This window comes from Plecotus auritus (assembly GCF_963455305.1).
Source record: "Plecotus auritus genome assembly, chromosome: 5".
NCBI lineage: Eukaryota > Metazoa > Chordata > Mammalia > Chiroptera > Vespertilionidae > Plecotus > Plecotus auritus.
Window position 1 is genome coordinate 106,509,054 of NC_137776.1, and position 27,627 is coordinate 106,536,680.

The 27,627-nt window shown below is 46.2% G+C and overlaps 1 protein-coding gene across 12 annotated transcripts in view; it reads right to left on the reverse strand.

The window, feature by feature from the left end:
- SECISBP2 (SECIS binding protein 2) overlaps positions 1–27,627 on the reverse strand; it is a 37,424-nt gene that overhangs the window by 1,189 nt on the left and 8,608 nt on the right. For 2 of the 12 annotated variants that reach the window (XM_080670528.1, XM_080670533.1), the window contains 11 exons: positions 26,813–27,042; positions 23,567–23,648; positions 21,816–21,910; positions 19,304–19,426; positions 16,599–16,728; positions 10,047–10,213; positions 9,031–9,166; positions 7,492–7,687; positions 6,415–6,635; positions 510–664; positions 75–228 (listed from right to left, as the gene is read on the reverse strand). In XM_080670528.1, coding sequence (XP_080526654.1) covers positions 75–228; positions 510–664; positions 6,415–6,635; positions 7,492–7,687; positions 9,031–9,166; positions 10,047–10,213; positions 16,599–16,728; positions 19,304–19,426; positions 21,816–21,910; positions 23,567–23,648; positions 26,813–27,042 — 1,689 coding nt within the window. Of the gene's footprint in view, positions 1–74; positions 229–509; positions 665–6,414; positions 6,636–7,491; positions 7,688–9,030; positions 9,167–10,046; positions 10,214–16,598; positions 16,729–17,991; positions 18,088–19,303; positions 19,427–21,815; positions 22,025–23,566; positions 23,649–26,812; positions 27,043–27,627 lie in introns of all 12 variants that reach the window. The other 10 variants (XM_080670524.1, XM_080670531.1, XM_080670530.1 and 7 more) reach the window with 8 other exon arrangements.

Below are 27,627 nucleotides of genomic sequence, written 5' to 3' on the forward strand. Positions count from 1 at the left end.
CACCAGGACTTTTTAATCAAAGTCCAGGAAGACTTGGACACTTGGCCCAGGCTCGGACCCTCCCCAGCACTCACTGTAGTGTGGCTCTTCTGTCGTGGGAGAGGCTGGGGGGCCGCCTTCTGTGGAGCCGCTGGGGCCCTGCGCAGGCTCCTGACGTGTGGTCTCGAGCATCGTCTTATACGCCTCCCGCGCCGCCATTGTCAGCTCAACCATCTTGCGGAACTGGTCCTTGGACAGAAGTGAGGGCACAGATGATGCCCCTGACCACAGAAGAGATGGGTCTCCTGCAAACCCCCCACAGAGAAGGGTGCCACCCTCCAAGGGTGCCACCCTGAGAGGACAGGGCGCTTGAGGCTGCGTGGCAGCAGCGAGCCCAGAGCTGAACTTGGAATCACACTTCCGTCCGTGCTCTTAAGGAAACCAAGGCCACTGAGGCTGAGGGGCCGCTGGGCTCTGTCTGGGAGCATGCCGTGTCCGCCTCCCCCCAGGAGCAGCCTGCTCCCACTCACCTGGGCCCCATCGTAGCTGAAGATGCCCACCACACTGACAGGAACAGCTTTGTTCAAACTGCGCCCCAGAGCCTTGCGGTTGAGAGCGAACACAAAGGGGATGTTCTGTTCACAGGCGTAATCGATGATGGTGTGCAGGGTGTCGTCCAATCCACCTATCCGAGGGAGGACACAGGAATGACAGGAGATGCGTCACCAGGCCTGGTGGGGACACTGGTCACAAGGGCTTTTGCTACACACAGCAACACTGCCAGCTCCCTCGGACCCATCACTCTCCAAAGACCACTTCTTCGTGGAATGGATGTGTCTATGCTGAGTCAACAGCTGCGTTACACCTAATCGTCTTAGCAAACATCACTGACCACTCACCAAGGCTGGGTCACTGCTCTAACTGCCTCCCCTGGGGGAGCTCCTGTATCCTCACAAAAACACAAAAGGGGAGGCTCCACCCCGCTCACATATGGGAGTCAGGAGCAGAGAGGTCCCTGGGCACCTATCCCACATCACCTCCCCTCCGACCGGAGCACACATGGGCCCTGCTCCCAGTGAGGCGCCAGCCAGGGCCGGAGCACAGGCAGAGCAGGAAGAAGCAGCGCAAGCTTCTGTGGAAGGTGAGGAGCTCCGTGCAGGGTGTGCCTGCCAAGCTGGAAACCCGGCAGCAGCATTACCACCACCCAGAGCTTACACATGGAGTGTGCAGGCTGCACCCCGCAGCCAGCCAGGACGCACAGTGGAGAAACGACGCCCCTCCAGACAGCAGCAAAGGTGAGCACAGGCAGGAAACAATGCCTCGGGGAACAGCAGACCCACAGAGCAACCTCCACAGGCTATTAGACACCCAGAAAACTCCAAGCGAGACATCTCTGCTGCTGGGCAGGATGATCCAAAAGTATCCATGCCCACTCCACATTAGCCTAAAGCTCTGAAACACCTTTACCTACTACAAATAGGATTTTTTAAAATAAAAAATACACAAGCAAAAATAGCATTTTGAAAAAGCATCACCAGGCACTGAAAGCATGCTCTGAGGCTACAGGAATAGGAACAGGGGTGCAGAGGCAGAAGAGGGCGCAGAAATGGCCCAGAGACGCAGGGATCGAGCTGTGCAGAAGGGACACTGGTCAGCCTCTGGAAAGAGCAATCAGAGACTGAAATATATGCTACACAGACCAAATGCAACATGGAGAACAGGGAGAAACAGAGTGTAAAAATTGTTCATTACCTTGGAGGTAAAGGTCGAGGACTGACATAAAATCTCAATGTGATAAAAACGTAGGAATAAAAACTACTGATACACAAACCCACTGCCTGCCTGGTCAGAAAAAGGTGGAGAGAAAACAGGCTACTGACAAACCAGAAAAACAAATACCACTCTTAACCAAAGAGCCAACTTTCTTGTTACACGAAAAGGTAGTATCTATACAAAACAGATCAACATCCCAAAAGAATAATGAACAGCAGTTCACAGAAAGTGCCCTGCTCTTAAGCAAGTGAGGATGTGCGCCCTCACCCCAGGTTGGGGGCCAGGAGGGGCAGGCCCAGCCGGTGGGGCCACTGTTACACATGCCCATGCCCTTCCATTCTCCAGCTGGAACCTACGGAGATGGGCACACAGCAAAGCAGTGTGCAAGACACAGGTGTGAAGTCTGCACACCAGTGTGCCCTCTGCAGGAGGCCACATCTCTCTCTCTCTAGGCCACATCTCTCTCTCTCTCTCTCTCTCTCTCTCTCTCTCTCTCTCTCTCTCACACACACACACACACACACACACACGCACATGCAGCGCTCACACACACAGCACTCTTACACACGTGTGGACTATTGATGATACGTACAAATATTGCAGTGGTGACTGACTGAGGAGCTGGAGGGATTTGGAGGTTTGCTCCTCAAAAGTAAGTAATGAAATGACGAGCCCCACCCCCACCCCCACCCCCACCAGTGAGCCGTTCTAACCCAGCACCTGGAAGGGTCACACTGCTCTTTGCTCTGCACAGACCCACTCCCGGACAGGGCAAAGGTTCCCAGCACCTCGTACCCCAGGAACTAAGTACATGATTTCTGAATTTCCTTTTGAGAGAGGAACTTCCCTAGTGCACACCCCCACTAGGTGGGAATTGGAAACTCATTCTGCCTGGTGTGCCTGGGCAGGAAATTTCGCCCGCCTCTACTCCAGATCTACCAGAAGAGCATGAGAGGTGATGAGGAATCAACCTCTGAGGACATAAACTTCCAAGAAACACACCAGTTCCAGGCAGGCTTGGAAGAGGGGAGGCGGGCAGAGGTGGGGTGATGGGTATGTTCCTGAGATATAATTACAACTAAGTCATCACCTGAAACTGACCCCTAAATATCGCCGAGGCGTCTCTCCCTCTAGGGGTCTCTGCCTCTTGTGCACCCCAGCCCTGGGGTCGACACAAATGCAGTGTGCTAACCCAGCGGCCCATGCTGCTGTCCTCAGGAAGACCGGCTTGTGCAGTTGGACCTTGGCTGGCAACAGAGCTGGGTTTAGAGAGGGCTCCTAGCTGACCAGAGTGCCTACTGGGCCGCTGCTGCTTGAGGAACCGAGCTTTATGCTGAGACCGACTTCCTCCTGAGATTCCGCGAGTTGGTACATGCTGGGCAGAGGATGCCCACGTGCCCAGACCCCAGTAAATACCCAGAGTGCCGAGTTTCACCCAGACTCCCTGGAGACAACACTTCCGTGTGCTGTCAGTGTGCGCCCTGTGTGCCCACCCAGAGGCCTGAGGTGTGTGCCTGGTTCCCTGGCTTCACCCCACACCCCTCCCCTTGTCTGCCTTCTTCCACTGCAACAAATTGCAGCCATGAAGACAGTTCCACGCCCTCACATCCTGGGAGTCCTCTGGCACATTACTGAGCCAAGGTGGGCTTGGGGACCTGACACAGCAGCCAAGTGACAGCTTTACTCAACTGACCTCCTGACCAGTTATGAGTGAGAGCTGAAAGCACCTCCAAGTGCCCGCTCTCCAGGTTCCACAATGGGACAGCCTCAAACTGGCACAACGCTCAATCCTATGAACCATTCCCACGGAAGTTTAAGTACAGAACTATTAGGTTAAAGGCCACCCTGAGCGAATGCAGTACTTTTACATACTCCATAGCTGCAATACTGAACTGTACCTTTAAAATGACTGCAAGCCATTAGTATCTTTTCCAAGAAGAAACATTTATAGGAGGTAAAATCAAGTTCCTTATGCCTCCAAGCAAAAAACAGAGGAACTACTAATGTGTCAGTTAAAGCTGAGCTCGGTCCTCTGGGCTACATACATGCCCATTTTGTTTTGTTTAGTTTTTTAAAGATGTAAATCCACAGAAGAATGTGAGACCAGAGCAAAAAAATATTTGGAAGCTGAATCACAAACGCACAAATGACCTCGCCTACCTAACCCAACAGCGGGCGGGGGAAGCCTTGGTTACAACCAGCTGGGCAACTGTCCACCGCGTGGGCACCTTCCAAAACAAGCTGCTGAGATGAGGAGGACCGAGTCAGCCAGTCAGTGTCCAGACCCACCTGACCCTCCAGCGCGGCAGGTGGCAGGTCTGCAGGACATCAGGCACCACACCTCCGCCAAGGGGCGAGAGGACAAGGCCCTGAACCCTTCCTCACAGGAGGTAGGCGGCGGGAGTCTTCCTTCCCCAGGGCGCCTTCCACCCCAGCGGCGGCCCTGCCAGTCAGTCGTCCTACAGCAGAGATTAGACTGGGGTAGCAGCATCACCCGAGAACTCACGCAAATTGCAAATTCTGGGACCCTCTGGATCTACGTAGGCAGAAACCAGCTTCCAGCGGATGCCGATGCAGCTCACAGCCTTTAAACCCCAGCCCATCCCCAGACCTCTGTCTGCTTCTGAGCAGGGGTAAACACAAGCTGACAGCCGAGGAAACCTCCCCATAGACCCGAAGGGCAAACCACCCCTCCGTGGGGAGAGGAAAGCTTCATGCCCACGAGGCACACAACCAACCAGAACAACAAACACAGCCCCCAGGGTTTAAAAATGGCAGAAATGAAAAATCCTACAGAAAGTTTAGGAAAGAGAACCAAAAGAAGTGAAAAGAAGAAAAGTAACAACAGGGTACAGTGCAGGCAGCCCAGCATCTGAGCTCCAGGCTCCAGGCGCTGACCGAGGACAGGGGAGGGGCATTCAGAGCACAAAGCCCACAGCGCCCAGACCTGGGGGCACCAGGGCAAACTGCTCCGCCTCCCAGAACCCTGGCACAGGAAGTGCTCAGACGCCTCCAGAGAGGAGAGGAACACAGGGCAAGAAGCAGAAAGCCTAGATGTCAAGCCCATCTCCCAGACGCACCCCACACACCATCTCCACATCAGCCACTGAAGAAGTGCTCGAGCTGACCAGGTGCGCAGGGCGAGGGAGTGAGCGCCCTACAGGGGAGATGTCCACAGGTCCACAGGGCACGGGCAGCACATTTGAGGCAAAGGAGCTAGCAGGAGTCAATAAACACCACACAGCTCTGGCCCGTGTGACTCAGTTGGATGAGCATCATCCTGTGCACTAAAAGGTTTGATTCCCAGTCAGGGTACATGCCCAGGTTGCGGGGTCAGTCCCTGGTTGGGGTGCCTATGGGAGGAAACTGATCTGTTTCTCACACTGATGTTTTTCTCTCTCTCCCTCTCCCGTCCTCTCTCTCCAAAATCAATAAAACATTTAAATTGAAATAAATACCACACAAATTGGGGGGGGGGGAGGGTTGTCCCCACGACTGGCACAGGTGACACAGAGAGCTCAGAACAATTTTAGAAGAGGAAGCCACAGAATGCCTGCTGTGCCAACTATCTTAGGAGGCCCATAGCCAGCCAAGTTTGCTGTGACTCCTGTTGGGTCCAGAGCCTGCCACAGGTCTCTGGGGGGCACTGCCAGCACACAACAAGTGGGCAGGTCCCTGACACCCTCTGCTGTCCTATTCCACCCAGCGAGGCCTGGACCCTGCCCGGGCATGGATGGGTGGACACTGCCAGGCTGGGCCCGAGGGCCGCACACAAGTCAGGAACCACATCCCTCCCGATGTGCAATGTCAACTGGAAAGCTCAGTGTAGGATCTGGCCCCGCCTCGCTAGGGCGTCCCACCGAGCGGAATGTGTCACAGTGGGACAGGACGGCTGGGAAAGAGCGTCACGTCCAGGTGCAGGCACAGGCGCACATGGGGCTGGTGTCTGCCGGCATTCTGCTCCTGACCACCAATCCCTCTACTGCAAAGCCCAAGGACACAGAACGGACACACCAAGGGCCATTGGAGAGAGGCCACATGTGGGAGGCCACTGTCAATCACCTCACCCAGCATTTCACATCCCATAAAATGGAACCAAGGTTCCAACGTCAGTAAGATGACCAAGTGCTTGGACGAACCCACATCTCTTTTTTTCTCTTTTTTTCAGAGAGGAAGGGAGGGAGGGGGAGAGAGAGTTGGAAACATCAATGATGAGAATCAATGATTGGCTGCCTCCTGCAACACGCCCCACACTAGGGATCGAGCCTGACCTCCTAGTTCATTGGTCAGTACTCAATACTGAGCCACACCAGCCCGGCAAATCCAGACTTTTAATGAGCAAGTGGGCATAGGGGTCAGTCACGGACCAAACCAGGAATTTAAAATAGACAAGAGCCCACTGCATGACGGCCAGTCACCAAACTGGTGTGAGTGGCCAGTGACCCCCCAAGCTCCAGAGCAAACCTTTCCTGCCACCAGAGGCCTGCAGGACGGCCAGACCGACCAGGAAGACTGCAGGCCTGGCTGCCGCAGGGTAAGGCCTGTGGTGGGCAATAAGCCCCGCAAACAAATGCCTCCAGACAGAGGAAAGGAGGCCCACCACAATGCCCATGCTCACTGCCAAATGGCGTGGGGCCATGCCCAAGGGCAGGGCACCCCTACCTTTCGACTGTATCTTCTCACAGTTGGGAGAGATGATGATGCACTTCAGCTTTCTGAGCTTCAGGTGTTTGAGCACCTCCCTCAGCCCCAGCACAAGCCGGCGTTTGGTCTTGGCCTTAACGGGATCTTTCTGGTACATACGGTCTTGGAAACGGACCAGCTCTTTCAGCAGCTCCGTAACACAGGCGTCAACCTCTTTACTGAGCACCTGGCTGCAGTAACTGGAAGAAACATTCCGTGCCATCAGCTCGCAGTGGCTGTGACACTGCAGCGCTACCCCATCGCGCCTCCGGAGAATGCCCCCTGGTAAGTCCCTCAGATGAGCAATTGAAAGCGGGTTCCTGACTGACTGAATTTCATCAAAGCATTGAATCACCCTCCCCCACTACCCTCACAAGGGAAGAACCTCTACACCCGCCCTATACCACAGCATGCCAAGCATCCCCTCACTGGGCCATTCCCTGTGCACCTCTCCTGAAACACCTGGAGAGTCTGTCCTGGAAAAAAAGTGTGGTGGGGAGCAGAGCTCCCTAAAAAATTATGCAGAGAAACCAAACCACAAAAGGGAACCCAATCCCAGACAGTGTTGCTCAGTGGTTGAACATTATCCTAGGAATCAGGAGGTCACAGTTCGATTCCTGGTCAGGGTACATGCCTGGATTGTGGGCTCGATCCCCAGTGGGGGGCATGCTAGAGGCAGCTGATCAATGATTCTCTTTCATCATTGATGTTTCTATCTCTCCCTCTCCCTTCCTCTCTCTAAAATAAATAAAAATAAATTCTTTTTTAAAAAGGAAACCCAAAAGTCATGCACTGTCACTCACTAACCATTGCCCCAACAGAAAACCTGGATTTATGGGCACCTCTGCCATCACATCAGTAGGACGAGAGCCCTCATAGGAGCAGATTCAATAGCCCTGGCGTGTGGCATGACTAGGTACCTGGCCACCTTTACCGGAAGGATAAAAACACTGGCCCAGCTCTTAGCTTTCTAGTTTGAGCACATCAGGGTGGGAGAACTCCGTGCCCAAGGCCAGAGCGAGCACAGCCCACCCAAGTCCCTACGGGCTTACTCACTCCCTGAATCTCCGGCTATGTATCTTGGGGCAGCTGGCACCTTCGGGAGCCAGGGAGCAGGTCTCCGCCTCCTTATGGATCTCAGCTCCCAGCGGCTCTTCTGACTGGCTCTCTCCCGCAGGAGAGGACCACATGGATGCTTCTGCTCCCCCCGGAGCGTCACAGAAAAGCAAGTCACAGCAGAGCACCTGTGGGGCTGGGGCAGGGCAGTATCACCAGGGCAGCCAGAGGCACCCCACATCCGCCGCATGCACGGGGCTGCTGAGCACCGCAGCTGGCAGCAGTGATGGGAATGGCTTGGGAAAACCGAAAGAACTTGGCAACTTTCTATTCTTCCTGCAGGTGTCCTCCTGACCCCAACTTAGTTATTTTTATTGCGGCAAAATATTTATAAAACTTACCATTTTAACCATTTTTAAGTGTGCAGTGGCCAAATTTATATTTTAATTTTGAAATTTAACCTGAAGTTCCTATCAGGAAATTTAAAAAGCAGGTTTTAGTTCAGAATTTTTTGCACTTAAATGCTTGAGACTATTCCTTCATCAAATAATCCTTAAATCAGAGCTGAACTCAAATATCTAGACTATGAGAGCCTCAAGGGGTGTGTTTAAATACATCAGACAGGATTCCATAATGGCTAAGGTCCCCCAAATGTTCCTTCTAGAAATTTCCAGAGTGCACTGGAGGCTCCAGCTCACCAGAGAAGGAATTTGGGAGCACACATCACACTAGCCAGGATGGCAGACGCAACAAATGCAATGCCCTGCAGTGGCCTCTCCCCAGAGGGCGGAACTGGTAGCACCTGGCAGCCTGTCTGGCAGGAGCCTCCAAGGCTGGATGGCAATGGACCCACCTGCCACCTGCCTGGGGAAATGCCGCAAGAAGGAGTGCTCACGCCCTCTGCACACTCTCCCCACACTGCCACAGGGACTGCGTCTAATGGCACTGTGGCCCGCTCGTACACTTGGACGCTGCATAGCAATGACAATCGGGAATTGCCCCATGGGCCACAGACATGCTGCTAGCCAGAGGGACACCACTGCAAGGCTCCCTGGGAAGGAAGCACAAATGCTCACCAGGGCTGTGGTTGGGCAGGCCCTGGGCCGGGGCCACAAGGAGCTGTGCGTGGCTGCTCCGCTCCTGATGTTGGTGCTGTGTTCATCTGTGAAGTCCTCAAGCTATATGCTTAGGGTTTGCGCACTTTTCCGAGTATGTCATTTAATAAAAAGTTACTAAACATGTTGTCTTCATGGCACTGTGTCTCGCACACTCATGGGAAAATGGCTTTGCAGTTAATGGGGCTAATCCTCAAAGCTACTTCAAGTCACCAGGACCATCCAATGCCACACAGATCGAACTCGGGGCCTCATCCCCTGCCCGCACAGACCCCAGAAGCCCACTGTCCATGGGGACAGCCTCTCACTGTCCAGCTGGGTGTCTGAAAACTTCTGCGTTCTAAGTGGCGGAGGCTGGCGGAATCCCGGGGGGTCTGCTGCACATGGTTGCCCCAAATGAAGACGCAACCAACAGAACTGGTACCTGTGGGCTCCCCCTGCTCCAGAGCCAGGTCGTCACCACTCTCTACATCTTGCACATCGTCACCGGTGAAAGCTGGGCTCATAGCGTTTTCCTGGAGACGTTGCTGCTTTCTCTCCTCCCGTTCTTTCAAAATGATCTTTAAAATTGAGTAAATGATTAAAGTACCTAAATACTTGTACTTACAAAAAAGCTCTTTTGCAAAATAAACTACCCAAGGTCGACTTACGGCAGTGTGCCCATCGTGCCTTCACAGTGGCAACATGGCCCCCGCCCCGGCCTGGGGGTTGGCCCAGGAGCAGCATGTCCCCTCGCTCAGGTGCACCAAACAGGTTATGTGCAACCTGGGTTCTGATGCAACACTGCAGCTCGACAGGCACCTGGCCTCAGGCAAGACACTTGTTCCCACCTGAGATTGACCACACACCTCAGGCTGTTGAGAATCAAATAAAGAAATCGGTGCAACAGCCCTGAGAATCTGCCAGGAAGTGTCCAATATTCACCGAAACTTGGACAGCAGATTCGCCTCAGGAGGGATGAGGGTATCAAGTAAATAAGGAGAATGTAACTCTCCCCATTTCTCATTTTCTGTCCATGTCACTGCAAAGCATTTTAAAAAATGGCTTCCCTCTGCACAGACCCCCAGAAGCAGAGGCACCAGAAGCTCAGTTGGTTGAGCGTTGTCCTGATCACCGAAAGGCGGCAGGGTCAATCCCCAGTTGGGGAAAGTATGGAAGGCAATCTTTCTCACAGAGATCTCTCTCTCTCCTCCCCACCCAACCCCCTCCCCCCCAGAGTATGTCCTCGGTGACAATTAAAAAAACAAAAAACAAAAAAATACCACACCCACTTCACATGCCCCACGATGCCACTTTCACCTCGACCCTGAAAACCTAAAACCTCGGAGCTGGGAGAACACCAGGCTCTCTAGGGCAGCGGTCGCCAACCTTTCGGACTTCACGGACCACCGGTTGGTGACCGCTGCTCTAGGGCCCGGTTTCAAAGGCAGCATCACTCACCTTCTTCAATGATGTCGGCTTCTTGGCTCTGGGGACCTCTCTCTGCTTCCCCTTCTTCATCAGGGGAGCGCTGGAGTCCAAGGGGTTGTGCGGGGTCTTCACCTGGCTGAAGCGGTGGCCCTTCTTCCCCGACGTGGCCTCTTTGGAGAGAACGGGAACTGCCCCAACTGCAACACAGTGAGGATGCGTGCCTCAGGGAGGCCTCCGGCGTCCCAGCAGCAAACTGCCCCGTAGACGGTCTCCAGCAATGACCGCCAGAGAGACAGTATCTTTTGGTGGCCTCCAAAGAAAGTGTCAATGAATTTAGGAAGAATCGTCTTCCTATCCCTCTAGGAAATCTCTTGTTTCTCAGTAAAGTCTATTAATGTGTGACCTCACTTTCTGACTGAGGGCATTTCTGGTAGTCTGTACATACGATGGCTCTACTTCCTACCCCTTATTCCTCCTCCCAGGAAATAGTTCATCTGTGTATGCTTCCCCGTACTTTATAATTAGGAAAATTTCCAGCATACAGCAAAGAAGAGAACACAACAAAACCCATGTACCCACTGCCCAGCTTCAACAATCATCAAGAATCTCCCAAATGTATTTACCCACACGCCGTCAGCGTGGCATTTCAGTTACTAGTGCTTTGGTAATCGGGCATATCCATGAAATCTCACCTGTCGGGTTCCCTGCTACAGTGAGGAACGAGTCCACTGTGGCCTTGCTCTGCGCCATTTCCAGCCTTGGCCACGGCACAGCTGCTGTTTATCTGTGGAAACTTGCTCCCACCATTATGTTTGAAATGTATGTGTAAATGGCTTGGTTCCTGTCATCGGCTTTTCTTGAAAAATGAGTCATACCAACCCTGCTCACATAGGCGTGCTCTCCCATCCCAATGCCACCTGTGAGTTCAGGACCCCCCACTGGGCCCCTGAACTGCCCACTGCAGCCCTCCAGCCCTGTCCCTCCTCCTATCTGCACCCCATGCCATGCGACTTGCCATAGTGTTAACAGGGGACCTGGGCAAGGAGGGCCTTTCCCAATGGAAACCCCAATAAAGGCTCTGGCCTAAACTCCCCTCCCTCCTGCCCACCTGGTCTTCTCCGTGTGGCCCTGCATGCTGTGTCTCCTGTCTCCAGGACCTGGGAGTAGGATAAGCTTTGCTTTTTCTTGAGCTTCTCCTGTTTCCTTCTGTGGCCACACCTGACTGACCATATCATCAAAAAATACATAACAAGCCTCGGCTGGTTTTGCTTAGTGGTTAGGTCCATGGGTTGGCCCATGGACCTAAGAATCAAGGGCACGTACTTTGGTTGCAGGCTCAATCCCCAGCCCCGGTGGGGGTGCATGCAGGAGGCAACCAATCGATGTCTCTCTCCCTCTCCCTCTCCCTCTTCCTCTCTCTCACCTTCCCCTCCCTCCTCACTCCCCTCCACTCTCTAAAAAATCAATGGAAAAAATAACCTGGGGTGCGGATTTAAAAGAAAAAAAAAAGATTGTGATTAAAGACAACACCAAGACTCCTGTAAGAAATCTTTCTTGCTTCTAAAATTTACACTGGTTCAGCCCAGCCAGTGTGGCTCACTGGTTGAGCATCGACCCATGAACCAAGAGGTCACCAAATCGAATCCTGGTCAGGCACATGGCAGGGTTGCAGGCTCGATCCCCAGTAGGGAGCGTGCAGGAGGCAGCCAAGGGATGTTTCTCTCATCGATGTTTCTATCTCTCTATACCTCTTCTTTCTTCTCTCTCTAAAATCAATAAAAAGATATTTAAAAAAATTAAATAGTAACTCTAAAGCTAACCGGCAAGGAAGAGCTGACTTGCCCATGGGAGCAGGAATAAGGTGTAGGATGTAGAGCAGAACCAGAATGCAACAGAAGTACTGGGTAGTGATCAGTCCTCTCAGGACTGTTTCATACTGCACATAAGGGGATTTGGGAAAACATGTTTATGTGTGAAAAACGCGAGAGAATCAACTAGAAATGTTACTAGACTCTTACAAGATAGAAGACAGGCACATGGAAACCAAGAGCTGACTTCTGCAAAGGTGGTGTCAACTGACAGTGGTGAAGAGAGACTTACTCAAAGGGCCATCGTAAGTACAGACACCAGAAATGTCCTCAGTCAAAAACAGGTCACATGGTCACAGACTACTGAGAAACAAAAGACCTCATTACAGGGATAGGAAGACAGCTCAACTTCCACCAAAGCACACACAGTGACAGCACTGCAGGCCTTTACTAACAGAAGATGAGTTGAGAAAAGCAATCTGAGGAAAGACTAACGGGGCAGTGGTCTCAAGCTTTGGTATACAGTAGTCCTCTGTTACAAGCAATTTTGCTTTTTGCAGTTTCAGTTACCTGTGGTCAACTGTGGCCCAAAAATGTTAAATGGAAAATTCCAGAAATAAACAATTTGTAAGTTTTAAATTGCATGCCATTCTGAGCAGCGTGATGACATCTTGCACTGCGGCTCCGTCCTGGGACGTGAATCTTCCCTTGGTCCAGTGTATGCACACTGTATATACTACGCGTCCGCTGTCACTTAGTCATTGTCTCAGATCAACTATGGCAGTACTGCAGTGCTTGCGTTCAAGCAACCCGTATTTTACTTAATGGCCCTGAGGTACAAGAGCAGTTTAAACTTATCCATCAGCATGCATAATATAGGGAAAAACAGAGTGTGCACAGGGTTCGGTACTAACTGGTTCCAGGCATCCACTGCGGGGAGGGGCCATGGAATGTATCCCCATGGATAAAGGGGAACTACCATATATAAGAATTACTCAGACATGCAATGCATGAAAATGTGGATCCTGATATGAATACAATTACCAAAACTGTTGAGACAATGAAGGAAACTCAAACATAGACTGGATACAAGATGCTAACAAGAAGTAATAGTTAATATTAGATGGGAGGATGGCAGGGTGGTTCAGTTAAAAATAAAACCACTATCAGAGATGCTGACTTGGGTATTTTACAGGTAAAATGACATGATGTCTATGAGTTACTTTAAAATACTTCAGGATGATCACTAATTTACACCATGCCCAAAAATAAACTCAAAATGGTTAAAGGACTTAAATGTAAGACGGGAAACCATAAAAATCTTAGAATACTTCATAGGCAGCAAAATATCAGACATATGTCGTAGCAATATCTTTACCAATACAGCTCCTAGGGTAAAGGAAATTAAGGAGAAAATAAACAAATGGGACTACATCAAAATAAAAAGCTTCTGCACAGCAAAAGAAACCATCAACAAAACAACAAGAAAGCCCACTGCATGGGAGAACATATTTGCCAATGTTATCTCTGATAAGGGTTTAATCTCCAACATTTACAGGGAACTCATACAACTTAACAAAAGGAAGATAAACAATCCAATCAAAAAATGGGCAAAGGACCTAAACAGACACTTTTCGAAAGAAGACATACAGAAGGCCCAGAGACATATGAAAACATGCTCAAAGTCACTAGTCATCCGAGAGATGCAAATCAAAACAACAATGAGGTACCACCTCAAACCTGTCAGAATGGCTATCATCAACAAATCAACCAAGGACAAGTGCTGGCAAGGATGTGGAGAAAAAGGAGCCCTCGTGCACTGCTGGTGGGAATGCAGACTGGTGCAGCCACTGTGGAGAACAGTATGGAGTTTCTTCAAAAAACTAAAAATGGAACTGCCATTTGACCCAGTAATCCCACTTCTAGGAATATATCCCAAGAAATCAGAAACACCAATCAGAAGGGATATACACTGAGTGGCCAGGTTATTATGATCTCTGAACGCATAATAATCTGGCCACTCGGTGTATATCCTATATAATAAAAGGCTAATATGCAAATTGTCCCCTTGACCAGGAGTTCGACCAGCAGGCAGGCCGGCCAACCACCCATGTCCCCTCCCCCTGGCAAGGCTGGCCTGACCCTACCCATGCACAAATTCATACACCGGGCCTCTAATACACACACACACACACACACACACACACACTGAGTGGCCAGATTATTATGCATTCAGAGATCATAATAATCTGGCCACTCAGTGTATATGCACCCCTATGTTCATAGCAGCACAATTTACAATAGCTAAGATCTGGAAACAGCCTAAGTGCCCATCAGCAGATGAGTGGATTAAAAAACTGTGGTACATTTACACAATGGAATACTATGCTGCTATAAAAAAGAAGGAACTTTTACCATTTGCAACAGCATGGATGGAACTGGAGAGCATTATGCTAAGTGAAATAAGCCAGTCAGAGAAAGATAAATATCACATGATCTCACTCATGTGGGATATAATGAACAACATAAACTGATGAACAAAAATAGATCCAGAGACAAAGAAACACTGAACAGACCATCCAGCTTCAGAGGGAAGGCAGGTAAGAGATCAACCAAAGGACTTGTATGCATGCATATTAGCATAACCAATGGACACGAACACTGGGGCGGTGGGGGACTGTCCTGAGGGGTGGGAGTGGTGGGTTGACTGGGGAAGAAGGAGACATATGTAATACTTTAAACAATAAAAAATTCTTTAAATTAAAAAAATAACAATATTTCAGGATAAAAAAGCTTCTTAATCATTTCCTTGGGTGCCTACATTTTTTTAAAAAATAAATTAATAAACTGCCTCAGAAGGAGGAAACATACTTGAAAGACTACAGTGGCAAATGTGCATATTTCTTTTGTTGACATATTGCCAATTTTAACATCTTGGCTCTCTGAGAAGGCTTTGCAGAGGAGAGAATAGTGTTATCAGAACCGAGCCGACTGTTATGAGGTACGTACCAGGGACAGGCAGGTAATTAATTTCTGTCAGATTCAGCTTTAAACCTGTACAGGGCACTTATGTATCATGAGATTTCAGGTACACAATGTCACCATATCTATTTCTTAAAATCATACTTAATTTTTTCAATGGTTATGGTAAAATACATGTAACATAAAATCTACTATTTTGACAGTTTTTAAGTGAACAATTCAGTGGCATCAATTACGTTCACAATGTTGTGCAACCATCACCACTACCCATCTCCATAACTTTTTCATGTCCCAAACTGAAAATCTGTCCCCCTTAAACAGTAACTCCCCATTCCCCCTCCCCTCAACTCCTGGTAACCTCTACTCTACTTTCTATGAATTTGCCTATTCTAGAAAGTTCATGTAGTGGAATCATACAATATTTTTCCTTTTGTGACTGGCATATTTCACTTATCATGTTTTCAAGTTTGTCCACGTTGTAGCATATGTCAGAATGTCCACATTTTGTTTATCCATGCATCTGTTGATATATATTTGGGGTGTTTCCACCTTTTGGCTATTATAACTAATACTGCTATGAATACTGGTGTTCAAATGTCTGAATCTGTTTTTAATTATTTTGGATAAACACAGAGGAGTGGAATTTCTGGGTCAATCACAACTCTCTATTCCCCATTCTGAAGAACCACCAGACTGTTTTCAAAAGTAGCTGCATCATTTCACATTCCCACCAGCAGCTCACCAGGGCTCCAAGTCCTCCACATCCTCACTGCACTGGCTATTTTCATGGCTTGGCTTATAGCTCTCAGAGTGGGTATGAAGAACTACCTCACTGAGGTTCTGACCTGCATTTCTCTAATGACTAATGATGGTAAATATCTTTTCATGTGCTACTGGCCATTTGTGTATCTTCTTATGGAGAAATCTCTTTTCAAGTGTTTTAGCCCATTTTTTGAGTTTGTTACTGAGTTATAGTTCTTATATATTGGAGATCAAACCCTTATCAGATATGACTTTCAAATATTTTCTCCCATTCTATAAGTTTCTTTTCATTTTCTTGATAATGTCCTTTGGTACACAAATGTTTTTAATTTTGATGAAATCCAATTAATCTATTTTTAATACTTTTGCTGCCTGTCCTTGTGGTGTCCGAACTAAAAATTCATTGCCTATTTCAAGAGCATAGAAATTTACCTGTTTTCTTCTTTTTTTTTTTTTTAATTTTTATTGTGTTTTTTAGAGTGGAAGAGAGAGGGATAGAGAGTTAGAAACATCAATGAGAGAGAAAAATTGATCAGCTGCCTCCTGCAAACCCCCTACTGGGGATGTGCCCACAACCAAGGTACATGCCCTTGACCAGAATCGAACCTGGGACCCTTCAGTCCACAGGCCGATGCTCTATCCACTGAACCAAATCGATTAGGGCTGTTTTCTTCTGAGAGTGTTACAATTTTAGCTCTCATAATTAGGTCATTGATCCATTTTGAGTTCATTTCTGTTTATGTGAGGGTCCAACTCTTTTCTTTAACATATGGAAATCCAGTTGTCCCAGAACCAGTTTTTAATGTTCTTTGTTCTTTTAATGAACTCAGCACCCCTGTCAACAATCCACCGGCCATACATATGTGAGTTTACTTTTGGACTATCATTTCTATTCCAATGGTTTGTCTATCCTTATTCCAGTACCATACTGTTTTGTTTATAGATGACTTTTGATTACAAAAGAAAACAGTCACAAAATAGTCTATCTGAAAAAAACTTCCAATCATTTGAGATTAAAAGACCCTTTTACCTGAAAACACCACTGGTTTGGAGGACTGCTTTGCATTCTGGGAGTGCTGCTTCTTTTCCAGTGCTGTCAGCATTCCCCCCAAATCCAACTGTACTGGAGTTTGGCTTTTTTTTCCACTTTTAAAATTATTCTAAAAAGTTCAAAAATCGTAAGTTTATTTATAATAATACATTTTACAAGCTGTGCTTTTCATCTCATGACAAAAAGATCATATAATTAAAGATAAAATGAAATAGATTTAGAGACTATAAAAATCTTAAAGAGAAAAACCCAAGCAATCCTCACATTCTCTGCTAATATTACCACTGGGGTTATTTACTAGTATTTCCTCCCTCTTTTCTCATAACACTGGGTTTATATTAAACCACCTACAATTATGTCTACATCTCCCCTGTAACAGTGTACATCTACAGACAAGAAACCAACACTTGTATAAAGTCTTTGGATATAAAAGTTTGCTGTATGTGAGGCTAATTGGTCAGTATTAGTGCCTTGTTAGCTCCATTCATTCTTCAATTGCCCAAGTGAGTCAATCAACTGCCATGAAACTAATTTACCCAAGTCCAATCACACCCAGCAGGTGAGCGCTACATTTAGACACAAAGTTGGATGTACTCTCAGGAAATGTGACTTCTGACACAGCTGGGCTCTGGGTTGGAGACAGTAATAAAGACTGTGCAGGCAGGTTGTGGCACGTGCTTTAGCACCTTCATTCCTGCTCTCCTGCCCACTGTTCTCTTCCCTGACACCACCACACCCCACTGGCTGAGGGCTCACATCACGATGCCAGCACTCAGTGCAGTACAGGTGGGTAAATCATAACATGGTAATGCAAAGTTAATTCATACAAGGGTGTACAATTTTTCCTTCCACAAATGTGAAAACAGTTACCCCAACTTGAAAGGCAAAATGACAATGAACATGCCCAAAGTACAGAAGTTCCCCATTTAGATCATGAGCCCTAAGTTCATTCCTGCACCCACAGCAGGCCAGGGAACAAGGAGCAGCATCTCTCCCGCCTGTCTGACTACTTAAGAGCGAAACTGGATGGCTTTGCTATTTCCTTCTGTTGGACACTACTGCCTCACAAAGGAATTCTTGGTTCCTGAATACACGGAATCACCATTTTTTCTTTAAATCAGTCTCATAGGCAGTACGTGTTTGCCTCCTTTCTGATATTGCAGTGGTAATTACCAAGTCTTATTACAAAAGTGATAAAATGTTTTAGCTGAAAAGCAGTTCTGCTTCAACATACCGAATGCCTCCAATGAAGGAAGAAATAAAAACAAAACTGGTCTCCACAAAGAAGTCTGGAAAGCAGTTTTGTCTCAAGAGTCAGTTTAGCAAGAGAAGTTAAGCCTAAAGCAATTGTGGCTTTCAATCTAAAATTTACCTGTGGCTGCTGCTTAGATTGACATTTCTGTGACTCTACTCTGTCTCTGTCTCTTTTTTCAGATGCAACTGCCAGAATGGGGAACTCTTCAGCGCCCTAAGTAACCCACACACCCTTTAGCGCTTCATGAACCGTGAGACCCAAACACGCCCAAGTGAAGCCTTCTCCTTGCTCAGATAGTCTACGATAAGCTCCCACAGAAGGGCTCAAAGGTGATCCAAAACAGCCCAAAACCTGTATCATAAGGGCTTCAGCTTAATTTTACTTAGAATCAATTTAAAGACCCTAGTCTAATCTCCTGCTCCACAGAGCAAGAGTGAGGACCCCAAGGAGTCCACAGGCTGCCCCTAACAACCATGGCATGAGTGTTCAGCAGCCATCCTTCAATTACACTTTGCATCAATACAGACTCAGGGCATGTCAGTGTCCTGTCATGTGTGCTGATCCCCGGCTGGAAAAGAGAGAAAGAGGGGCAACAGGCCTCTAAACCACATTTAAAATGTCTTGTGTGCTTCTGTCAACATTTTAGGTGCCTTGGAGAAGTTATGTGAGAAGTAAGGGCAGAAATATGGAATATTTATTGGCCAAACCATAATGCTATGCCATGATCATAGTTCTTTAAACACAACCCCACCATTCTCAAGTGAATGTTCCAAGAGCCTTGGGAACCCCCAGGTTGAGGGGAAGCCCCGGCTTGACCCTAAGCTAGACACCCAGGCAGCACCGCTGACCTTCTGCAGGCCCCAGGAGCCACGCTGCTGAGTCTACTAGCGTGGACCCGTGAGAAATAGGGTTCGAGCCCAGGACGCCTGGAGGACAGGGACATTCTTGGAGTACAAGGACAACAATTTAGAGTGCTTTTGCAAGGCCATGACATTCTTGTGACCAGGGCCCATGATGGTTCCCTGGTATTTTAAATTTCTCTCTCTAGTGAAGCACATTTTAGTAAGATTTCTGGATAGAAAAGGAGACCCTTCAAAAGCCAGCATGCCAAAGTGAAGAAAACACATGTAAAGAAGATATGAGAAAAAAAAAAGATATGAGAGATACATATAAGTACTATGGTGTATAAACTACTAAATTTCAATATAAGCAGTTTTGTCTCTAGACCGCAATGTTTATTGAGTGCCTGCTACGAGACTTTCTTCACTGGCCAAAATGAAGATGTGAAGAAAATGGATAATGGTTCTTTTTTCAGCACTACAGGGCTATTATTAAAGAAAACGTTGAAGATTTTCACTTAGGAAACCAGTATGACCCATATTGCTATTAAGACAGACCCATACATCACACAAGGGGAACAAACATGTACTTCAATCCGTGGCGGCTCTTGTGCTGTGTGGACTTCATATTTTGATTTAAACTTTTCTTTCTTTTTCTTAGTCTTTCTTGAGGCTTCATTTTGCTCAGAATCACCACCTTGTGATGCTTTGGACTAGAAACAACAACAAAATCATGGGTTTTTAGAACATTCAATTGAATGTTTAATTCCATGTATTAGAGCAAAATTAAGTTACCAAGTTGTATAATCACATGGCAATTTTATTCATAGTTTGCCTCTTCATTCTCTATTTTCCAAAGAGCTAGCATTCTGGAGAATAATTCGAAAGGAAAAAAAATCTGTGAAGCCCAGCCAGCATGGTTCAGTGGTTGAGCATCAACCTATGAACCAAGAGGTCATGGGTTCAATTCCTGGCCAGGGCACATGCCCAGCTGAGGGCTCAGTCCCCTGTTGGGAGAATGCAGGAGGCTGCTAATCAACGATTCTCATCATTGATGTTTCTCTCGCCCTCTCCCTTCCTCTCTGAAATCAATAAAAATACATTTAAAAAAAAAATATATGTGAAAATAGTTGTGTCCAATATTTTGAAACTGGTAGATTTAGACAGAACCCAGTTTTCAGCCCAAGGAGGCCATGTTATTAATTTGACTAATTCTGACTTGAAGTCTCTTCATAGATCCAGGTGTGCCATTTCCATTACCAGGGCCCAGGGGTTTCCTACAACTGACTGCACATGACAATCACCTGTACAGCCTTCAAATCAGAATATCTGGCCCATCCCAGACATCCTGAATGTGACATTAGCATCCCACCTCGCCTCAGGCTGGCCTTTCCCAGTCCGGTACCCCATGCTGTGGCCTTGGGGCTTTCGCACTATCACTCACACGGGTTGAGGCTAGGACTGCACCCCCATTTCAGTTCCAGGCTCCCTCCTCTATCTGGCCTCTCCTTCTCCACCCTCCCTGCTACCTGACAGCTTCTGCACCTGTCTGCACAGCACTATCCCTCTGCATCTGTACGGGGCTCTCAAGGTTTTTAGGGACCCTGTTTTATCCTCAATGGGAACTTACCCTTCACAGGTAAAAGCCTCAGAGGCCATTAAAGAATGTTTATCTACTGACCTGAGGTGGGGGTGGGAGGGCTGTCTACGCTGTTTTGAAAAGTGGAAAGGGCAACTTTTAATATGTATAAAATGACCACATTTTTGTTAAGGGGGGAAAAAGTTAAAAAACAAAACAAACCTATTTGTTTATGTTTTCAGGAACCTGAGGTGGGGTATATACCAGGTTAGTAATGCAGGCTTCCCTGAGGGTTTAGGGGGCACAAAGAGGTATGGGAAAGATGACATTTCCCATAACTAGATCCTTTTAGCATTACATTTGTTATTTTGTAATAAAAATTTACAACCCCGAAAGTTTTAAAGGGAAAAGTCATTATGACCCCTATCATCCCTGCTGTGTATAATGGAAAGCAATCTAGGTTCTAAGATTACAGAGGATCGTCATTTTATGACCTTTTAAAAACGATTCTTAGAAATTAAAAAAAAATCTGCTAACTACCTATCAGGAAAACCACTTCAGACAGCATCTTGGCCGCTGCAGCCAGAGGGGCCTGAGCAGCCAGTGCCCAGAGGACGGCGGGGCCTGGGAGCTGGTGGTCTATCAGAGGGGTCCTACCTGCACCTGTTCTCAAATGAGCCCACAAAGCTGTGCGGGACAGCACACAGGTTTGTCTCACTCTCACGGTCGCCTGCACACATTTCCTCAATCAACCAGGCACCAGCACCCAACGCTCACTCAGGCAGGATGTTTGTGACACTTTGGACATCAAAAAGTAGCCTCACACCCCAAAACTGGAATCCCCCACACTAAAGAAACACAACCAACATCAACCTACAAAAATCTGTCAGTACACTGAAAATCAGGAACAAAATCTAGACCAGTGGTCGGCAAACTGCGGCTCGCGGTTTGCCGCTCTGTTGACTAATGAGTTTGCCAACCACTGATCTAGACTAATGAAAAAGGCTCTTCAAGATACAAATCTAGGATCAATAAAAATGACAGCTTAAACTGATTAGAACTAAAAGGAAAAAATGGATTCTAAAATGCTACCTTACAGTATGTAAGCTGGAATCAACCAAGAAGCAGTAACACATACCAAGTGAATGTAAAAATGTGGACTTGAATACTGTGCTTTCAGTCCCCTAGCAGGCAAAAGGAATTTGATTTAAATTCAATAAACAGAGACTGGGAGAAAGAATGCAGCACCAGAGCTTACATTTCTGCCAGCTTATCTCCTTTAAAGAACGCAGAATGGTCCACAGATATGTTAGCCCACTGGCCTAAAGTGTGCCTCCTGGCTCATACACAAAGCCGCCACTTGTATTCCTTGCTGAGGGCCTATTCTTTTTTTCAAGGTCCAAGCAACCAACTCAGGTGGCACCCGCAGTACAGAATGAAACACTTTCAGTCAGGATTTGAGAAACAAATCAAAGTCCAGCCAGCGGTACAGGAGACCCACATTATCTGAATGGGATGCATACCTTTTTAGTTGAGTGGACAATGGGTTTCTCTCTGTTGTAGGAAGGGTCCGAAGATAAAACTTGAGAAGATGATTTGCTACCATTTTTAGGATCTGCTGATGAAACAACCGTCTTTAGGTTTATCACAGAAGTAACAATTCTAGGGGCTGGTGATGATTCTGTAGGTAACGTCTGACGGACAACATAACCCATTGGCGTCCAGGATAACTCTGCTCAGAGATAACCACAATTGGAGAACAGTCTCAACAGCAAACACAAACTCCTTAGAGATTCCAAACATGCATCATGTGAGATAATTACTCAGAGCATAATTAAATTTAGGCTGTTCAAAGCAATATTCACTAAACGTGTTTTCCTTGGAACATGCATGCTGAATTTACTTGTTAGGTTAACTGATCTTCCTAGAAACTGGTTTTCACTTGGGGTTGTTCAGTTAAATAACAGCAATCCTCAATTACGTCCACGTGGCAAACACACGGAATTAACAAGCTAAAGATCAAATATTCGCCCTACTAACCTTGATGTGTATCTTTAACAGCAGAAGTCAAAGGTCACTAGACTTCAGCTATCACAATAACTGGAAATTTATTTCTTTTTAGAGCAGAGGCTTAAGCACAGCCACACTACTCCTGAGGTGCCCATGAAACTCTATATACAGACAAAACAAAAGGACAGCCATCAGGACATGGGCAAGTCATGTCAGCAGCCTGTGGCTACCCCAGACGATAAGACAGACTGTTCTTGTCACCACAGAGCTACACATCCTTAGAGTAGTCTCTAAGTGAAGATCTTTGTACCAAACATAGGAATGCAAAAAACAACATACCTGTGGGTAAATCAGGAATAATTTTGTAAAAATGTCTTCTGTTAGGACAAGCTACTTATAAAGATTTCAAGAGCAGACTCTATTAAACTCTCTCTGAATAATTACTTCTTGGCCAGGACAGGACATACTGGCAGCTCTCCAAGTGTGGCCTCAGGCTCCCGGACCCTTGAAGTCAAAACTGTTTTCCTGACCGTAGGAATGTGTTATCTGCCTCTTTCTCCCCCTCCCCACCGCCTCCCCTTCTTCCCCCTCCCTGCCTCTCGTTTACAAAGATTGCAAAGGTGGGACAGTGAAAAAGCCAAATGGCAAGAAACAGATCTACAGAGCCAGCCACTGGAGAGTTGCAAAAATGTAAAACAAGTCTGCTCTCCTTACTGTCTTACTTTCGTGGAAAACAGTTATTTTTCATAAAAATGCTATGTTACTTTTAAGTGAATTAGTAAGTATTTTTGAAGTTTCTCTGTTTAACTTCAAATATTGCTAATACGGACAGTTGACTAAACCAGCAGTCACCAACCTTTCGAACCTCACGGACCACCTGTGGTCCGCAGACTACCGGTTGGCGACTGCTGGTCTAAACAGAAGCTCTGTGGGGCTGTTTAAAGGGCATTAAGGGATCTTGAGACCAAACATCATGAGAACCTCTGGTATAGGTAACACTTAAGGAAACTACCATTTTTGAGTTGATAAATTTTTTCACTGAACTGAGTAAACATTTCATTTAGAATTCTTTTCTATCTTACACTCTTTACACATACATGGAGATCTCATCTACTTCAATCTTCTAAAAATATTGTCTATCAACAACCTTTCACCTTCCTTAAAGAAGGCTTTAAGACAAGAGCATTTAAGTTGCACTAGACTAAAAATGAACTTAAAAATAGACAACTGATTTTCGAAAATGGTATTTGGTAGCCACTCTTACCTCCTGTACATGGAGAGGAATTGGTAGTAGCATTATCAGTTACAGAGTCAGTCGGCTTATTATTTTTCACCACTATTTCACCCTAAAAAGCAAACCAATTATTTAAAAAGCAAACCAGTTATTTTCTTACTATTTCAAATGGGAAAGTTATTTAATTTTTAAATACAGCTTCCTTGTCATTCTTAAAACCTCCAAAATATATGCTAATTAAAAATTCCAAATACCTAAGTGAAAAGTTAAATTGTTTCCTTCTGCCAAATCTCTCTCCCTAGCAGAAAAACCACCCACAGCTTAGCTAGCATCTCTCTACTTCTTGGCCTAGGAGATAATTCTTATATAGATCCTAAAAATGGGATCACATCACACATCTCATGCAACCTTTAAAAGATCAACGTATCACAGACAACTTTTGCATCAGTGCAGACGTGCCAGTATCATTCTTAAAACCCGAGTGCCCCCACAGGAATGATAAAGCATCATGTACCGAGCCTACACACCAAAGTTCCAAAGTCCCTCCAAACATCCACAAAGATAACAAATACATGCTTGTAATAGGTGCCCACTCTTATAAAGATAGAAAGCTGCCACACACATGGAACATGAGGCCCCCAAAACACTGGGGGAGGGAGCGGTGAGTACATTAAGAAGGTAAAAGGAAACTGATAAATTCAAATTTGAATAGTTTGAAAATAAATTCTAAAGCTGATACACTTCATAAACTTAATCATTTTGCTATTTCATTATACCTGAATCCAGTAATAAAAAATAATTAAAACACAGTATGTTCTTTTAATAAATGTAACTTTATATTCACCAAGGCCAATGAAACACTAGTAATGCCTCCCCTATTCAAAAGTGGTTAGGTCGTCCTGGCGGTGTTGCTCAATGGTTTGGTGGGGATGGGGAATGTCTGGCCCTCAGGCCCTATAAGGCCCAAGAAATCATTTGGTCTGGCCCTGCCAAGGCTTTAGGGTGAGTTAATTAAATGTTTAACCAAATATAGCAGGCTAATTTTTAAGTTGATAATTTTGTATGGCCTTCAAATGATGTTATATCCAAATGGCCCCTGGCAGAAAAAAGGTTCCCCACCCTGGGTTAGAGCGTTGGCCCACGCTCCGAAGGGTCACGGGTTTGATTCATGGTCAAGGGCATGTACCTGGGTGGCAGGTTTCATCCCTAGCCCCAGTCAGCAGGAGGCAACCAACTGATGAGTCACTCTCACATAGATGTCTCTGTCTGTCTGTCTCTCTCCTTTCCTTCCACTCTATCTAAAATCAATGGAAAATTATCCTCAGGTGAGGATTACTTTCAACAATAAAGACAATTTAAAAAACGAAATAAAACAAAAAAAGAAGCTATTGGGTCCTATAGTTCACATACTAGCAATTCCAGAATTTAGCTTCTTCATGATTGTGATCATATTAGTAAAAATTAACATTGAAACAAAATGGTTAGGTCAATCATATATATCAATATCAAAGACCCGGTGCAGCAGTTATGTTTTCAAAGAGTATTTAAAGATATGGAAAAAATGCCAAAAGAGTTTTAAAAATTTTTAACACAAGCCCATACATATGTATGATCCCCGAATGTACAATTTTTTTTTTTATATATTTTATTGATTTTTTACAGAGAGGAAGGGAGAGGGATAGAGAGTTAGAAACATCGATGAGAGAGAAACATCGATCAGCTGCCTCCTGCATACCTCCCACTGGGGATGTGCCCGCAACCAAGGTACATGCCCTTGACCGGAATCGAACTTGGGACCTTTCAGTCCGCAGGCTGACACTCTATCCACTGAGCCAAACCGGTTAGGGCCGAATGTACAATTTTCACAATGTGCCATTAACAAAAGATTAAGTGCTAAACATGGCTTTCTCTTGGCTATACAGCTTTAGACAATTACGTTTTTATTCTTCATATTTTTTTGGTGTTCAAAGATACTACTAGTATAATCAGGAAAAAGGTTTCTTAAAGGGAAATTAAAAAAACAACTGCAGCCCTAGCCGGTTTAGCTCAGTGGATAGAGCGTTAGCCTGTGGACTGAAGGGTCCCAGGTTTGATTCCGGTCAAGGGCACATGCCTGGGTTGCAGGATTCATCCCCAGTGGGGGACGTGCAGGAGGCAGCCAATCAATGATTCTCTCTCATCATTGATGTTTCTATTTCTCTTTCCCTCTTCCCTCCTCTCTGAAATCAATAAAGATACAGTTTAAAAATAATAACAAATAAAAAAATAAAAATAAACAACTTCACACAAAATTCACGAGTGTGAGTAGATAATAAGGTAACAAGCATGTAAATCTCACACGCTTCATGTCCACACATGCAGCACTCACCTCTAACAGGTGACCGTGACATATAGAGTCAGTCATACTTTGTACAGCACTCTCGGGCTGGGAATTACTCACTGCAGCCCCGGTCAAATCGTGGAGCCCCTCGACTGCTCAGCCATTCCACACACTCCACTGGCGCCCAAGAGGGTCACGCACCTGCCACGTGAGACTGATTCTTCCACTTCACTCAGCCTTACCAGGTGACAGGAAAGTCCCTGGGAATGGCATACCTTCTGCACACTGTCAGCAGGATCACCCAGCCTTGGGGCTTTCGTGTTCAAGCACCCAGGACAAGGACAGACAGTGGAAATCCTCTATTCAGGAGGTAAGCAATCAGGTAAGCTGTTTTCTTGGTAGTTTCGTCTTTCTCCTTGCCCTCACACTGGGAAGAGCCCCACCCTTCTTTGATCAGAAATCAGTCAGAGTAATTTTAGGGAATAGCAACCCCATAATGTTTTTCCTGAAAGTCTCTTAACACTTTGAGATCAAAGGTGAATATGTGTAATTTAAAATTACTAAGTGGCAAACTGAATGCTCTTCACTGCAATTACTATCACTGAATTCACTGTATCATTAACAAAAAAGGTACAGATAAAAAGCCTGGAGAACCAGAAATTACACTATGTAGTTTTAAATACTACTATTTGGGTAAATAAAATCTTTTTGTCTGTATTGAAAAAGTGCTGTCAGCACACAATGCTACAAGTGCGATGCTAGAAGGGGGCTATGCAACCAGCAGGATTCATGCTAGAATCTTCTCCTGGACCTCTTACCTACCAGATGAAAATAAGTGTATTAGGTGCTTCTTTGTAAAGAATGGCAGCATGAGGTGTCACAGCGTCACCGTCACCGTAAACAGTTCACACAACAAAAGGGAAAGGCGGAAACAAAGGAAAGGAGCCTGCACTCACCTCTGCTAACCCGGGAGCGGGTTTCACCACTTCTCTCCCAAGGGGGGTGTCTGTGGAGGCGGAGCGCAGAGGCCCCCACTTGGGCTGTTTTGGTGTCTCTAGTATCTCCCTGTTCTCTGCACCCTGCAGTTTAGGAAAATCCAACCCGGTAAATTCAAACTCAGGTTTGGAGGCAGGTCCACACTTTTCAATGATTCTGGATTTCCTGTCTGTTCGTTTACGATAACCATCTGTATTTACAAATTAAAAGTAGGGGAAGTTTTAGATATTTGATGACCTGTACTCAGGCTTAAGTTGCAGAATAGAAAATCTATTGCTATTGATGCAACATGTTATTGTCCAAACAGCCTAACTTTTGCTAGTGCTGTTAACCTTCTGTGTTACAGTATAAACATACATGACCAGCAGTACAATTGCTCTGATTGGGCCACCAAGCAGAAAAATCAAAACACTGCAAATTTTAGGAGTAATTCTAAGGTTGATGAGATAGTTACCTTGGCCTGATTGTACATCTGGGCATTTTGATAATTCTTAATACACATTTTAGAGTTTTGCAAATTTAAAGAGACACTAACAAATTTCCTTTAAGTAATAAATGGTCCCTATTTTAGTTTGCTAGAACAAACTGGAGAGAAGTAGAATTGAACTTATAACCCAGGGGTGGGCAAACTTTTTGACTCGAGGGCCACAATGGGTTCTTAAACTGGACCGGAGGGCCGGAACAAAAGCATGGATGGAGTGTTTGTGTGAACTAATATAAATTCAAAGTAAAGGAGCGGAGGGGAGAGCAAGAGAACCGGATAGAACAGCCGGAT